This window comes from Pteronotus mesoamericanus, unplaced genomic scaffold, assembly GCF_021234165.1.
Source record: "Pteronotus mesoamericanus isolate MK-2021 breed Mesoamerican mustached bat unplaced genomic scaffold, CSHL_Meso_final scaffold_1186, whole genome shotgun sequence".
NCBI classification, from domain to species: Eukaryota; Metazoa; Chordata; class Mammalia; order Chiroptera; family Mormoopidae; genus Pteronotus; species Pteronotus mesoamericanus.
The window spans coordinates 4,866,354-4,882,838 of record NW_026555302.1 but is presented as its reverse complement, the minus strand read 5'-3'; the positions used below and the strand labels follow the sequence as shown (position 1 = coordinate 4,882,838).

Below are 16,485 nucleotides of genomic sequence, written 5' to 3'. Positions count from 1 at the left end.
TAAAGAGGGATATAGACAATGAAGATGCCATCAAGGACAATGAGCAGGGTGCTATGAAAAGTAGCAATGGCTTTGGATGTCCAGCTGAAGGTGTTGGGGCTTGTTAAAAGCTCCTAAAGAGGAGACTGGTAAGGAGGACAAAGCCGCTGCCTTCAGCCATTCGAATGTCTCACAAGTAGAGGACGGATTAGACCTGCTCCATGGATCTCAAGGCAAAGAACTAGGGCCAACACGGAGAAGTCTTGGGAAGGCCAATGTCAGCCCAATAGAAAGAACAATCTTGAAAAAGGTAAAACTGAGCCAAGTGCTCTTTGGCTCCTTTGGAACATAGTGCATTCCCTGGAAGATCTTAGGCAGCATTTGGACAAATGCTTGGGAAATGTTTCACAGGGATTTCATGACTGGACAAGTATCGGCATGATTTTGGAGAATTCCTCCCAAAGTAGATTCTGTGACTTCTGCAGATGAAAGCTTGACAAACCAAGACTTTTTGTTCATTTGTTTAAAGTAAATAACATACCAAGCTTCCCTTTGCCAAGTGCCATGTCCCTAAAACCTTTTTCAAACTGAGAGAAGATAAAAATAAAACCTAATTCCTCTGCCATCCTTGAACTCCTCTTGCCTCACAGAGAAAGCATTCCTAGATGCATCATACATCTGACAAAGGCACCCAGTAAACAGTTTTCAAGATTCATTTTCAGCCTTGACCCCATACTTTTCACTCTGGCCAAGACAGACTCAACAGCTCTCAGACATGACTTGCAGCTTCCCCAGGGCCCTCCAGGGAGGCTCTGCCCTGGGAACAGGTTCCATGGCAGGATACAGGAGCCTTCCTACCCTGAGGCTCGGTTTTGGGGTCCCTGAGTGCTTGCTATTTGTCCTGTCCTGAGCGTTCTGACTCTGTCATTCTTGAACCTGTTTTTCTGTATTTCCTGGTTCCCAAATTCAAGTCCGACTTCTGATCACCTATGTTGCTTAAACTTTGAGACTCTGAATACTCCTAACAGTGCAATCATCCATTCATTTGATAAATATCTATAGTCTCTTCCATGTGCCTATCTACAGCACCATACTAGGCACCCTAGGAGATACAGTATGCCACAGGGCCTTGGCAAGGGCCCACATCTGACAGAGAATATCAAACATGGACAAAAACAGCTACAACCCACAATACAATGTGCTAAGTGCTAGAAGAGAGGTACAAACTAAGTGCCATCAGGGTTTAGAAAGAGGTGAGATGCTTCAGAAAAATGGGATGTGCCTGTAACAACAGCTTGTAAAAGCCTGATTCAATAATGTGCTAATTTTTTTAAACCCTCAAATATTAAGGCATATAAAATATTAGGTATAAAGAGGGGAGTCGCTGTAAATCAGGAAAAGGGTATTCTGGGGAAGTATATCCAATGTTCAACAGCAGAGAAATGTCTGACATTAGCCAGAGGGGCTAGTAAGTGTCCCGTGTAAACACGACGGGAGAAAACCATCCGCATTGTGAACATGACCACTTACTAAGTCAGCCAGACAAATTATTCAGTACAATGATGAAATTGGCACTACATTTGCTGCTTAAATGAGTCTTTTTAGAGATTTAGTTTAGACTGAAAAATTGTTCTTAAAGAGTTCCTCTGGGTAATGCACTTCAAATGCACTTTATATTTTTAGAACCCTCTAGATTCACTCCCCATCCCAACCCCCAGAGGTAGGTGACAGCAGGGGTAGGCATATTTTTTCTGCTGGTGACCAGAGAGTAAACATTTCAGGCTCTCATTCCATACAGTTTCTGTGGCAAGTGCTTGGCTCTGCTGTTGTATCACAAAAATAGCCCTAGATGATACACGTGTGAATGAGTGTGGTATGTGTAAATAAAACTTCATTTATAATATGAACAACATAATTTGAATTTCATTAAATGTTCATGTGTCACAAAATATTATTCTTTTACATTTTTTTCAACCATTTAAAAATATAAAAGTCATTCTTAGCTTGCAAGACACATTTAGCCAGCAAACTGTAGAGTTAGCAAACCCCTGGAATTAAATCAATCACACTGTTTATAAATGGTAAAACAAAGGCTATAGGAGACTAAATGTATTCTTGAATCAATAGTAATTTAGTTTATTAATTTCCATATAAAGAGAAATAATAAAGCATAGAAAAAAACTGTGATATTTACCCACTCTTTATAACATGATTCACAGTATAGGAAAATCATATATCATCTATAAACTTCAATTCCCTGGGACATAACAAGTAAATAATGTTTAAACTTCATGCTCAGCAAGATTGGTTCATGGTAAATGAAGCAATTATATCTTAGGTTTTATTGTCTTTCTTAATTTTAATTTATAACGGTGCCAATCTCTAAGTTTACAAAAATTTGCCATCTAAAGATCTTGCAGTTCATGTGATGAGCTACACACTGCTAAATATTTATCAGCACATAAATATTTCAAAAGAAATGTTAACAGTTATTGATGTGGTTTAATCTCAGTGCTCCATGGAATAAGGACTCCATCTTTCTATAGGTACCAAGATGAACAGTTAGGAAAATGTTGATGAATAAAACATTGGAAAATGCATTCCACCCCCCACCCCACTGGAGTGTCATTTCTTTGAGGCTTTAAAATAATATTATAAATTTCAAGGTCATAAAGACCTACAGCTTCATAGCAAGAGCAGAAATAGACTTGTTTGAGACCGCCCCCCCCCCCAGAGGACTAGAGCTGAAAACAAAAGGCAAAGGAAAGGCTCCCCATGGTCCTTACACTTCAGACAGTTAAGCTTGGGGGAAAGGGGTAGGCACGTGATCCAAATTCTACAAAATCATGGAAGACCATACTAGGGCAAATGGAGTTCACCAAATCTAAAACACCCGAATAAGGAGGGGGCCATCCCATTGAAGTAAAAAGGGAGGAGTACATTTAAAACCTAGGTGAGAACAACTTCCCCTCTGAGGAGTAGCTGTTTGATTGTTTGGGTGGGTTGTACAGCAGTATAATTTTTCACTCATTTATTCCTTCAATAGATAGGGCCTGAACAACCTACTATGGTTCCACTTGAGAAAATAAATATAAATAAGTAAAATCATAAAGGAAGAGCCCTCCTTATTTCAAAAAGTGACACAGAAATAATAACAAAATTAAAAAAATAATAACATTAAAATGATTCAATAAAATCATGGCAGTAGGTCCCCAACAAAGGGAACACGGACATTTGGGATCGAACCCCACGTCTGAAAGGTACTTTCTCTGCCTATCACCCTTTGGGGGCTAACTAAAAAGTTCTGGGGGAAGTCTGAACTCTGGCCCTGCCCCTCCCCCCACCTGTTTCCTGGCTTTCTCATCTCTTGCCCTCGCTCCAAGCATCTAGGCAGCTCCTTGGAGACCCCTTAATACGCAGCGCGTTGGGGGCCTTTCCACACATCCTGCTCTCAGCCTAGGATGCCATTCTCCATCCTGTCCACCAGGCAGCTCTGTCCTTTAAGCTCACCCTCACTAATACCTGTCCAGCTGGCCCCCTCACCATGCCTAGGGTGGTAACATCTTCCTTTATGTCCTACCTTACTTCATTCTCACCTCTTTTACAGCGCTTATGACTTGAACTGCTATGTTTAGTTTGTTTATCTCCTCTACTGAAGATGCTGTCCCTGAGGCATAGGAGGGAGTGTCTTTAATTTCCATTTCTCTGAGGCTTAGATGGTGCCTGAGGCACATTCACAACTCAATTAACATTTATTGAATGGATCAAGGGCCACTGAATCTTCTCAGGACTCTACCCTTCCAGTGGCAGAAAGAATATAGACTTGAGGAAATAACAGGAGGTAATTCTAACAGTTTATGCATTCAGACACTTAGTTAGCATCCACTGTGTGCCAGGTGCTGTTCTGGGAGCCTGACTTACATTATTAAGTAGAGTAAATGAAAATCCCTGCCCTTTGAAGAGTTCACATTGTAGCTGGGAATACAGGTACTAAACAATAAACATAACAAATGAGGAAAAAAACATGCTTTGTTAAGAGGTGTTAAAAGGTAAGGGGAAAAGATAGAACAGGATAAGGGGGACTGGGATACGTGAGCTTTAAATAATTTTAAATTGTGTAATCAGGAAAATAGAAACCGCCAAATGGACAATGAGACAGTTATTTGGGCAAAGACTTTGAGGAGAGTGAATTAGACTTGGCGATCTATGCGGATGGGGATTCAGGCAGTGGGAACATTCAGTACAAAGACTTTAAAACAAGAGTAAGGAAGTCAGCGGGGCTGGCTAAGAATGAGTTAGAAAGAGGTGTGTTTGGATAGGAGGTGAATGGGAAGGGTGGCAGATCTGGAAGCCTGGTAACAACTTAAGCCACTTAAGAAAGTCCCTTTGACACTGAACATCAGTTTTTCATTTGTAACATGGAGCTAATGGTGCCTTTTTGTAAGTTTATTAGTAATGTGAACTAACATATATGCAAAGGCATTGCAAACTAGAAACTACTCTACAAAAATAAATTACAGTATTTATCACAAGCTCAAAAGTTCCCAAAACAGATACTACAAAAAAAAAGTTTAATATGTATTTTGCATTCATGTTACCTGCTCACATGTGTATTGTGCTAAATCCTTTATTAGGCCACAAGCTTCTTAAAATGCACAGTGAGCATGAATTTCCTCCTTCCACATTGTTCTCTGGATTTCATGTGACTGACAGACACTCAAAAGGTTTGATTGGCAGACATTCTCTTCTTCCTCCGTTCTGATAACAAGCAGTCACTACTGTCAAAAGTCTCTTTTCATCTGCTCTGTGTCTAAACCTCCATATTGTAACCCATGCCTATTCCCATGCCTTCCATCCTCTAAAGTCCTGAGGAATTGGCAGATCAGCATTGACTTAGCAAAAGCCTTTATCATTGTTACCAAACTCTCCAGCTGCACGAGAGAATCCTTGGTTTTCAGTCTAAATCTGTCCCCCTTGCAACCCCTAACAAGGAAGAATTAACTACATCCTCAGCCCCAGGAAGAAAGAAGTAGTGCCCACCGGCTCACTAAAGATTCCTAGAGCCAAGGCGTCCAGAGGGAAGTCCACGCCTGCCTGGGCACTGGAGAGGAATGGAGGAGGTCAACATAAAATGACTAGAGGAAATACGGAGAGAGGAAAAGGAGGCCAGGATCGGAGACACCAGGATCAAAAGAAAGTGAAAGTACAGTGTGCCCAGGCCTCTGATATTCCTTTAGAAGACAGGAGATGCTCCGGTCTACCCTGATGCTTAACAAAAAGTCTTTATTTAATAAGAAAGTTGGCATTATCTCCTAATAAAACACCTTTAAAGGCTGAAGGGATGGTGAGGAAGGGCTGGCTTCCTCTCGGTCTCCTTCCTTGAATCGTGTAAGTGAGCCAACCTGATCTGCCCTAGGCTCAAAGTAATTCTATATTCTTTTCATGAGGTTTTTCATAAGCGGGCCCAGTTCAACACACATTTTAGGTTTAAAGAAGAATGTTTTCAGTATAAGACGCCTCTGCCAGTCTTTACCGGTATGTTGTGGCTTTCATGAAAGAGCCCTAGGCGGGCTCGGCAGTCCTGAAGCTCCGGGTAAACACGTGTGCCCGCAGCCAGCTCCGGCACACCCTGCGTTTCAGCACCGCCGCCTCTGGATAGCGCCCCGCCGGCGCCCAGGTCGGGCCTCTGCCTGTCACTCATCCATCCCCAGCCCCAGCCTACTCTTTCTCCTCTTCTCTTTTCCCTCAGTGCTAGGGGGAAAAAAGCACCCCCAACTTCTAACCTCTCCTCAAGCCTGCTTCTAAAGTGACCTCCGCGTCCCTCTCTCAAGCTCTAACCGCTCACTCCCCCGCGCCTTCGGGTCCTACCCGAGCAGCAGCGAAGCCGCGTGGTCTACCCGCCGGTGGCCCGCGATCTTCCACAGGCGTCGATCGCCTTTCCGAGCTAAAATTCCAGACCAGCGGCCAGGAACCCCCGCTCGCTCCCTCTGTCTCAAGCCCAAAGCCTCCAGGAAACAAACGGGGCGATTATGCGCTTTGCCCCCGCCCCAACTTGCGCGCGCCCGCGCGCGCGCGCGCGCACACACACATACACACACACGCGCGCGCGCGCACACATACACACATACACACGCACTCATACACACACTCGCACGGCGCAAGCCTCTCGGGTGCCATCGTCGCCCTGGGCAGAGCCTCAGCCAACTTCGGTCCGGATCCATCAACACCGGCTCGCAAAGGGCCGCCCGCAGTGGCCGCCCCGCCCCCTCCCCTTCCTGGGAGGCTGGTGTCCCCGCAGCCAAGCCCAATCTGGCCAGCCGCCCCCCTCACCCCACCCCATTCATTCAGCCTTCCACCTCCCGCGGGCAAAATACGGCGCATCACCCTCCAACATTTCGCCCCTGGACCTCCCGGACCGTTATCCAAACCCTAAATTAATCCCCTTGAAGCCCCAGCGTTGTTAGTGGAGGGCTGTGAGTGTGTGTTTGTGTCTCCGATGCATATACACGGTTTAACTCCTTCGAGCTGTGCGCCCAGCCTAAACAAACAGCACGTTATCCCCAACGCCCTCCTCCCTTCTCACGCCCAACATCTGCCCCATCCCGATCCTCTTGCTCGGAGTAGCCAAGCCACCGAGCATCCGCACCCCAGTTCTCGAACCTCCACCCAGTCCAAACCAACACTCACCTTCCTCCCTTCCCCTCCCCCACCTCTTGGCCCCGGCAAGCCGGGTCTGGCCCCAGCAAGAGCCGCTTGGAAAGCGCAGTCTGCGTCCCCTCCCGGGAGCCGGAATAGAGGAGCTGACTTCCGACCCGCGGGATCGGCCAGCACACCCCTGCGAAGGGCCACACGCCTCCCGTTCCTCGCCCTGGAAAACACAGGTGCTGGGGAAAGGAGAGAGGCGGAAGCAGCCTCCGCGGGTGGGCGGGAGGACTCACCGAACATCTGAATGTGCCCTTTGGTGATGGGATTGAAGCTGCCGCAGGCGAGCAAGATAACGTGGGTCTTGGTGGTCTCGGTCATGGTGCGGGTGGGTGCCTCGCTCTGGTCCCGGGATCTCTTCTCTTTTTGTGTCCGGATGTCTGCAGAGGGAGAAAGGAAGGCGAGGCTCCGGCTCGGATGCCGTGGACTCCAAGGAGCCGCTCCAGACGCAAACCGCGTCACTCCCCACCTCCCCTTAACGCTTGCGTCTCCGGCAAGATCCGAAGCTGCTTTTGTGCTGCTCTGCCCGGTCCTTCTCCTTTCTTTCTGGCTTCTTCCTCGTCTCTCGTCCTTCCTTCCTCTCGCCCCCACCCCACCTCACTCCGTCTTGTTCTCTTTCTTAGTGTTTATCTACAAAACAAAACGTGGTACCCAAGTCCAGGACCGTGAATACTTACAGTATGGTGTGAGCTTTCTCTCTTACCTCCTTCTGATTTCGTTTTCCTCCTTCATTCTAACATTTTTCTGTCCACATCTACTTTCTCTAACATTCCCAACTCCAAACGTGTTTGATCTCAAGAACTATTTCTTTCTTTCTTCCTCGAGATTTTAAAAGAGAAATGACAGTTGTTCATTTCAAGAGTATTTATGTCTGCCTTTGTTGTTGTTTTCTTCCCCCGTATCTAATGATTTTGAATGATCGAAGTTAGCCAAAAATAGGGGAAATCTCAATCCTTCCCCTGGTCCTTTCTGTGGGTTGAAGCCATGCTTCCAGGTTGGGACCATGTGGATGGGGCACAGTTAACTAAAGCTGTTTTATAAAACGACTGTGATCTTACATAAGCTACGAAGATGAGACAAAGAGTTGCCCACCCGACAAATATTTCTTGAGTGCTCACTGCTGTGTCAGACTCCATTATAAACCCTGCTGATAACGCCAAGTCCCTGTCCTCATGGAGTTGACATTCTACTGAAAGGAAATAGACAATATACAAACAGATTAAAAAATATTAGAAGGCAATTGTGCAATGCTTAGTAAGTCAATGCAATTTACCCTCTGGCTGTGGCTGATAGAAAGGGGACCATTTTAAATCAAGCAGGGGAAAAAACAAGAAAGTCGTTTTTCTTCTGGAAATTTCCAAACACATGCAAAAGTAAACAGCATGATATAGTGAACCAATTACCCAACTTTAATAATTATCAATTCATTGCCAAACTTGATTCACTGATAACATTGTATTAGTCTTAGGTGTACATAACATTTTTGTACAGATGGCTCCACATGTACAATTATTTATGTGTGGAGCTTTCCCAGGCTTCGAGATTCTTGGGTAAATTGCTACCCTTTATTAGCGAGTTGGTCATTGTTTCTTATCCAAGAGCATATCATAGGTGTGCAAAAAATATTTGTTAAGTTATGCTCAATAGCAAATCGACCCTAATATGCATAAAATTTCCAGTTTAAATACGAGAGTCCTAAGAACTGATGTATATCAGTGGTGGAGTTTGCATCTTTCCTGATACAGAACGCAGGTTAGTGAGGCAGAAAGAGCAAGATGTTGAAGGGAGGCTGACTTGGGTAGGAAACAATGACACTGGCTGGGCAATTAACATAATTGTAGTTAAGCAATAAATATTCATTGAGGTTTGCCGTGTGCCAGGGACTTGATTGAGGGGCTTTGAACAAAACAAAGTCCCTGCTTTAATGTAGCTCACATTTTAGAGGGGAAAACAGACCATAAAAATGAATAAGCCTGCTGGTAATAAATACCATAATGTGAAAGGAGGCAGGGTAAGAAGAAAAGGAAAGAGAAATCGTCCTGTGTTTACTGTGATCAGGAATGGCTCCTCTGATAAGAAGATGTTTGAGTAGGGGCCCAAAGGAAGTGAAGGAGTGTGTCACTTGCTAATTGTACAGCTTTGGGCAAGCCATTTTTTGCAAAGACTTTATTTTGTCAACTGAAAATACTACATTACATGCCCTGTGCACTCTACAGGGGTGCAATATGGATCAAATAAGACCAGCTGTGAGTAAATGACTTTTTTTTTTAAAGCATATTATCAGCTTTAGGTCAAACTCCACAGTTGTTACATTCAAAATATGTTTTGTGTGTGTGTGTCTAGATTTCTTTTTTATTAAGACTTTATTTATTTCCAGAAAGAGGGGAAGGGAGGGACAAAGAGAGGGAGAGAAACATCAATGTGTGGCTGCCTCTTGTGTGCCCCCAACTGGGTTCCCAGCCCACAACCCAAGCCTGTGCTCCAACTAGGAATTGAACTGGTGACCCTTTGGTTCACAGGCCAGCGTTCAATCCACTGAGCCACACAAGCCAGGGCTAGATTTCTTTTTATTGGTGGCTTTGCCAAGGATATTTCTGGAAGTTCCAATCTTCGGGGGATAATGGCTTTGGATATGTGTGTGTGTGTGTGTGTGTGTGTATGCGTGTGTGTATACATATACACACACATACATGCGCACACACATATATATACACACACGCCAATGAAAACAAGTAGCCAAAAACATATTAACAACAAATTTATTTCAGTTAAGATTCCAAGGCTGACTTATAAGATATAGAAATAGGAATGTTAACTCTTACATAATACATGCACCTTAATATATATAGAGCGCTATTCTCAGGGGTGCTTATTTTAACTCGGGTAATATAATTTGCTCCAATATTTCAACTTTCCAACAGCTGGGTAATTGCTTTAGGCTGAAAAGGAACCAGAGTCATTCTCCCACAGCCTAAACCTTGCAGTCGGCTCCAGCCAGTTCAGTTCCCAAATGGCTCGAGGCAGACAGGCCAACCCAGAACTTCCCCTGCTATAAATATCTGCTCTGATGGGCAGGCTTAAGTGTCTATTGGGTCTGATATGAAATGTGCATATGTAAAGTCTAGCAGCATGGGTGTTTATGCTCACTTATCTCCCTATTTACCTAGTCTGGATTAATCATCCATTTGCATCACAAATCAGGGTGAAACCATTCCATGTTTATGAAGCTGGGTTCCAAAGCGATATTAAGGAAGATAATTTTTAGGAAGAGCAAAGAGGCACACACATAGATGTGGCTCCTTCAAATCCTGAGATCAAGTCAGATATTGAATATTTACTTTATGTTTTCCTGGTTTAAAAAAAATGACTCTGAGAAATGACTCTGAGAAATCCCATGACTCTTTGGAATTCTCTACAGTTCTGTATCTTTGCATAGTTCTCTCTCTTTTGCTTTTGCCGCTTCTCTCATCTTAGGGAAATAGCTAAAATGATTGGCATTACCCTCCCCATCCTCTTCAAAAGGAAACATTTTTACATCCGTACAGTGAAGAATGTCCTAGATCAAGATCCTCCTTCCTTCAGCTCTAAATCCCTCAAATCTCATTCAGATTTCTAATGTCTCTAGTTATTCAAATCATATTTCACAAATGAAAGATGTTTCCAAAATGTAAGACCTGGTTAGTGATTATAAACATGGCAATACTGCTGGTACCACAGGAAAAGGTAAAAAATCACACAGCGCTTTATAAACAATAAGTATTGTATACCATTAAAAATAACAAATTTCTTCGGCTAATTCAGGTATTTGCTGATTTATTCATCATGGCTTCTTTCAGATATTGAGGGGAGGGTGTGTACAAATCATTATTTTCATCTTGCAACTAAAGAGCTCACTACTTACAAAGTTCCCCCAAAGGCAGAAATATGAGAGAGAAAAATCAATTCCATCGGACTTAGAAAGAATTATAATTGAGAAGAAGTCAAAGTATCCCTTGAAATGACAGGTGAGAATATGTCTGTATCTCTCCTTTAAGGCACCCAAATGGAAAACATATTTGGCTCAAGGGAGTCTTAAATAAAGGATAGGAAACTTAAAATACAATTTTTTTTCATTGCCTCAGTACCTCACAATTTGGTCAAGTCAGATCTAACCTAGAATTTTAATCTCATGACTCCCCAAATTTATGAGATGGAGAAATTAACAGTGGTGCAGCTGAGCTACTCTAAAAACTTGCCAGTAATAACCAATTTCAGAGGAAATGAAGGCATAAGAAAAATTTGCACCAGCTGGCCCTGCGGGCTGCAGTTGTCACAACCCATATATATTCATTCTGTTGCTGGAGTTCAGGTGGCTGAAGGTTGGTAGCTGTACACTTTTAGATTTTTATGAGTTTCTGGTATTACTCAAGAATCCATAGCAAATGCCCTATTCAAACTAGCTTGAGCCAAAGAGAGAATTTATTGATCTTTGTGATTGGGAAGTTGTTTTCTGTTCTTTTATAAGATGTGACCATTTTATAAGATGGTCACATCTTATAAAAGATGGGGGCCGTAAGGGGAGGTCCAGGAGAGGCTCATGGGAAACGGAGTTTATTAGCCTCCCAGGTCCTAGAGAGAGGAGGCATGACGCGCCACCGGGGGCCATGTGGAAGAGCACTGGGCTGGGCAGGGGGCGGAAGGCAGGAGGGCGGGGACAGCTTAGGCCAACCACGTATTTCAGAGTTTCCACAGGAAGGGCCAGGCCGGGCAGGGTAAACAGTGTAGGACTGGCTGAGTGGAATATTTTTGGAGGGCTTTGTGCTGTTTAGCGGCTCCTCGTTGCCCGGTGCCTGGCCCTGGGATGACGAAGGCAGAGCAATATTGCCTCCCGGAGTTTCTGGGCCAGATGGAGGCGGTCCGGCTCCAGCTTAGCTTGCATATTCCAGGCACGCCACTTGCTAGGCCTTTGCTATCTCTAAGAACTGGCTAGCATCGTAATACGTGAGGAGAAAATATATACTGTATATGTATAATTTTACGTGTACGTATATAATTGTTCAGAAGTCTAAAGGTAGATCTCGCTTTAGACACAGCTGTATCCAAGAGTTCAAATAATATCATCAAGACCTCGTTTCTTTCTCTCACCATCTCTCCGTTTCCTTTCCTTTGTCATTGTTTGATCTTCAGATGGGTGCTCTCTACATCAAAGCAAAGTGGCTGCTGGCAACCTCAAAAGACATCGTCCTTCCAGATCATAATTCCATGAAAAGGGGGCACATTTTTTTCCCAGGAAAGCCAGGAAAAATCTCAAGCAGGGCCCCGCTTAGTCCTGCCCTGATCACGTGCCCGTGCCCGGTCTGTCCGTGTCGCTCGCCTTCTGCCCAGCCCTCTCCCTCTCTCTTTGACCTCCCTCCGCGTGGCTTGTCGTCTGTGGTCTGTGCCATCTCAGCAGCATCCTTCTTTCTGCGTATAAGCTCCTTGAAAGGTCCTTGGTTCCTGCTGCTTCTCAGGAATGATTTGGAGTTTTGTGGCCCCACATTCAGGTGCAGACTGTACATGGCCTTCAGTTCCAAACATCCACTGGCCTCAGTTCCTGTGTCTGGGTTATGTGACTGTCTTGATCCACACACCAGGGGCCGAAAAACAGGTCTGCCTGTGCCCCTCTTAAGCTGGGCTTGTAAGGGGTTTTAATGCCCCAAACACACTCCAGAAGTAAACGCCGTAAAAAAAAGGCCCAAGAACTAGAAGAGAAATGGTAAGGATGGTGTGACATGGTACTTTTCCTTACCCCTTAGATGGCTCTTTGAGGAGAAGCTCAGATCAAAAGATTATTCCAGCGAGGGAACTAATGAATGATTGCTAAACCGCACTGCGGAATGCCAAATGCACATATAGTCACTGCTCCGTCCTTGTTTTCCACATGGCCCTAAATTTGCAATATTAATATCTCCACTTTGTTAAATAATTAACATGGGACATATGCTTCTGGAGGCCACTATTACAGACCTGATCAGTTACCTAAGATAAATTGGTTAAAAGATATATGTTTCCTAATTAAAGTGAATAAAGAAATGAAAAAAGAAGACAAAGGGAAAAGGGTGATAGTATTAACATGAAAACCATAGCCTTGCAGTGGCTGGTGTGGCTCAGTGGATTGCGCGCTGGCCTGCTGACCTAAAGGTTGCCAGTTCAATTCCCAATCAGGGCACGTGCCTGGGTTGCGGGCCAGGTCCCCAGTTGGGGGCATGCAAGGGGCAACCGACCAATATTTTTCTCACACACCGATGTTTCTCTCCCTCTCTTTCTCTTAAAATAAACTAAATATTTTTAAAAATCAGATGGGATCCCTCTGGTTTTGGATCCTTCAATGGCTCCTCAGTGCTCCCAGGATACAATTCCAATTCTTAAGTCCCTTCATGATCCTAATTGCCTCCCAACCTCACCCCGCATACTCCCTTTACTCCAGCCACGCTGAGCTTGTTTTCATCATCAGAAGTGACATGATCTCTCGTAGCCAGCAAATGCCAACCCAGAATTTATTTCATTTACTTCCTGAGCCTTCTGTGAGCCCCTGGGGTCAGGTTAACGCCTCTCCTCATTTATCTTTTTCTTGTATCATAGTGTCATATATAGTAACTGCCTTTTGAATTTGCTTATCCTCCTCACCAACAGTTATTCAGACCCTACCATGTACCAGGTAGTATGCTTACCACTCTATATACCTTATCTCATTTAATTTTCACTATATCTTGATTAAGTAGTTTCTTTAATTATATCTCTCTTACAGTGGGGGAACCAAGTCTTAGGGAAGTTAAATAATTTGTTCAAGCCGCACAGCTAATAAGGGGTGGAGGCAGACTTTGAAGCTGGGAGGTCAACCAGACACTTCTACTCCCCTGCTCTCCCAAAACCTCCATGAGAACAGGAACAGCCTGTCTTGCTCACCGCATAAATCCCCAATCTCTCTCACAGTCTGACACATAGCAAGGGTTCAAAATCTACTGGTTTAATAAATGTAGAATATTTTTGCTGATGGCTGGCTTCATTCTCTATGCATAATTTTTTACTCCTATTCTGAGTTAGATATCTCAAAAACTTAGGAAAGGACTGCCCCAAGTAAATCCTAACAGCTGTTTGTAAGGCCTGCAACTGTAAGACATGTGCATCTTTTCTCCCCCTCTCCCTTCATGCTCTCTTTTAGACCATGGCCCTGTCATTCACTCTGTAAGGAGCCCAGTCACTCCCTTGAGCAGGTTATTGTCAGCTGGGAGTAGACATCTGTTGCACAAGCAGACCTCTATGTATGTTCTTGAACATTAAGGTCGAGAAAGCTAGAAATCGCATTTATTACATTCCCTTGCAGCTAGATTTTTGGATACTAATGCAATTCTACCAGAGCAACGTCCTTGTGTGAGATTTGGAAGGAAGAAGTGACATGAAAGCCATCTTGCCATTGCTCTTGATGCTAAGCGACACTATTGATGTGAGTTAGAAGGCAAACCCCGCATTCCAATAGTCCCTACATTCTAGACTCCAGAGTCATGGACATGGAGAGGCAGTTTGGCCACTGAATTCCAGACTACAGCTGCGGTGATATAGACCCTTAACATTTCAAGTCTATGGGTGACCCCTAACTTTGGTTGCTTCAGCTCTTCCAATGAATTTTGTAAACGTTGAATTCCTTGTTTTGAATCCCTTTCTGCCTGAAGTACCTAGAGCCGTTTCTGTTTCTTGAATTGAAACCTATCTGACACACCCTCTTAAATGCTGTATCAAGCTTTACCCACTTTTTGTGCAGGCAAGAGCAAACCATACGTAAACGCTGTTATTTTGGAAATGTAAGTGTGCAATGAATAGGAAATTGAGTGACAGGAATTAGAATAATAGCTGAAAGAATTACAGGTTGTATGTGTTTCACAGGTAGGGGTAGGAGAAGGATGAATAAAGCGGAATGATAGATGGTGACTAGGAAAAGAGACAGAGAAAGATGCTCAGAGAACCCTAGGCTTCCACAGGGGACTAGCAGAGCGAAGTTGGACTTAATAAGTTGTTATTGTTGTTGTTGTTGTTGTTGTTATTACCATTACGACTCAATCCAATAATTATTTGCATGAGTAGAGCCATCTGGAACCCACAGTGCTCTCACATGTTATTCTATTTGATCTTTACAACAAATGATTTTGTGAGCTAAGCATTTGCAGGCCTTATTATGGAGTTTTCATGAGAAAAAAGGCAAGGCTCTCCAAGTGTACGTGATTTCCTCAAGGTTGCTGCTAATAAGAGGCTGGATCATAAGCTTCAGTTCAAAAACCAGTGTCCTTCTCTAGGCTGCTGGCTTCAGAATGATGGAGAATTGAGGAATTCAAACTGTCAAGGACAATACACAATTTAAAATATTAAATCTGAACACAAAGGCTGTAGGGCCCAGTTATAAAGATCCTTGCCTTTCTCAAAAGGAGGAGGTGACTTTCTTTGTCCTTTCTTGGCCACTAGTCCCTGAGAGGTAGAACCCGAGTGGCCTGGTGGTAGAGCTGAGGAGAAAAATGGATTCAGTCTCTAAACTGGGTAGGTAGAATTTGGCATTTCGCAAATAATTTTGGCTTGATGCTTTCTTATTATACTAAAGTCATTCTTGCACTGAAAAGGCTGGCTGAGTTCTTATTACTCATCACAAAGAAAAGCACTGGGGCAAAGTGAGAGACCAAGTTTTGGTTCTAAAGTCACATTAAAGACAGGACCCCCTTGGAGCACCCTGGTTGGGATCCATGATGAGTGGGACACCTGCTTTGCAGAGGCCCATGGTGTTTGTGTCCGCCTTCCACACAGCCCCCTCTTAGCTCTCACACTTCCTGTCAGCTCGGGCAGTCCTGCTTTTGTTTGTTTGTTTGTTTGTTTGTTTGTTTGTTTTTAGAGAGAGGAGAAGGGAGGGAAAAAAGGAGAGAGAGAAACATCAAAGTGATCGGTTGCCTCTCTCACACCTCCAACCAGGGACCTGGCCCTTAACCCAGGCGTGTGCCCTGACCAGGAGTCGAACCCGTGACCTTTCAGTGTTACAGGGCAATGCCCAGCCCAACTGAGTCACACCAGTCAGGGCTCTGGCAATCCTACTCTTAGGTGCAGATGGACAAGTTCTCTTACTTGGGGGACGGAGAGCTGTCTCTACCAGGAGAACCAGCTATACACAATAGCTGCTCAGAAGTAGCCTGGGGGTGACAAGGACGAATAAACAGTCATCCAGAGGAACCAAAAGGAGTTAGCTCTACTATTTACTTCCTCTGTCTGGACACTTAGGTGTCTGGTGAAAAGAAGACAAGTGCCTTGGGTGACTGGCACCATTATACCGTATTTTGTCATGTATAATACACACATTTTCGCCTAAATTTTTGAGGGAAAAAATAAGGATGCACATTATACATGGATAGTACTAATTCTGCATCTATATAAATGTTTTAAATTCTTCTATTTATGCTTCTGTGTTAAAAGTGTAACTCTAGAAAGCAATAACAATATCTGTATACAAAATAATACCCTGGAATACGATAATCGTTTTGTTTCTCAATATAAAGAAACAAAAAATTGAATTAAAAAAGGAAAACAAAAATTTTTTTTCCCTGAAAGTTTGGGTCAAAAACATGGGTGTGCATTATACACAGCAAAATATGGTAAAGGCAGATGCAACTGGCCCTGCCCCCAGAATTGTGGGGAAGAGGAAATACTTTCTTAGGGAGACCATAGAGAGTCCCCCACTTATTCTGAGTGCTTTATAGGACTCGACTTCACGGCTGCCTTGGGGTAGCATTGTTCCCTTGTGCATAGGTCACCAGC

General features: G+C 43.9%; 1 protein-coding gene across 2 annotated transcripts in view; it reads right to left on the bottom strand.

Moving 5' to 3' along the window:
• The window catches only part of NMNAT2 (nicotinamide nucleotide adenylyltransferase 2), a 109,286-nt gene extending 102,170 nt beyond the window's left edge, over positions 1-7,116 (bottom strand). For both annotated transcript variants that reach the window (XM_054587679.1, XM_054587680.1), the window contains exon 1: positions 6,918-7,116. In XM_054587679.1, the coding sequence (XP_054443654.1) occupies positions 6,918-7,002 (85 nt within the window). In that variant the 5' untranslated portion in view covers positions 7,003-7,116. The remainder of the gene's footprint in view (positions 1-6,917) is intronic.
• Between the last annotated feature and the right edge of the window lie 9,369 nt (positions 7,117-16,485).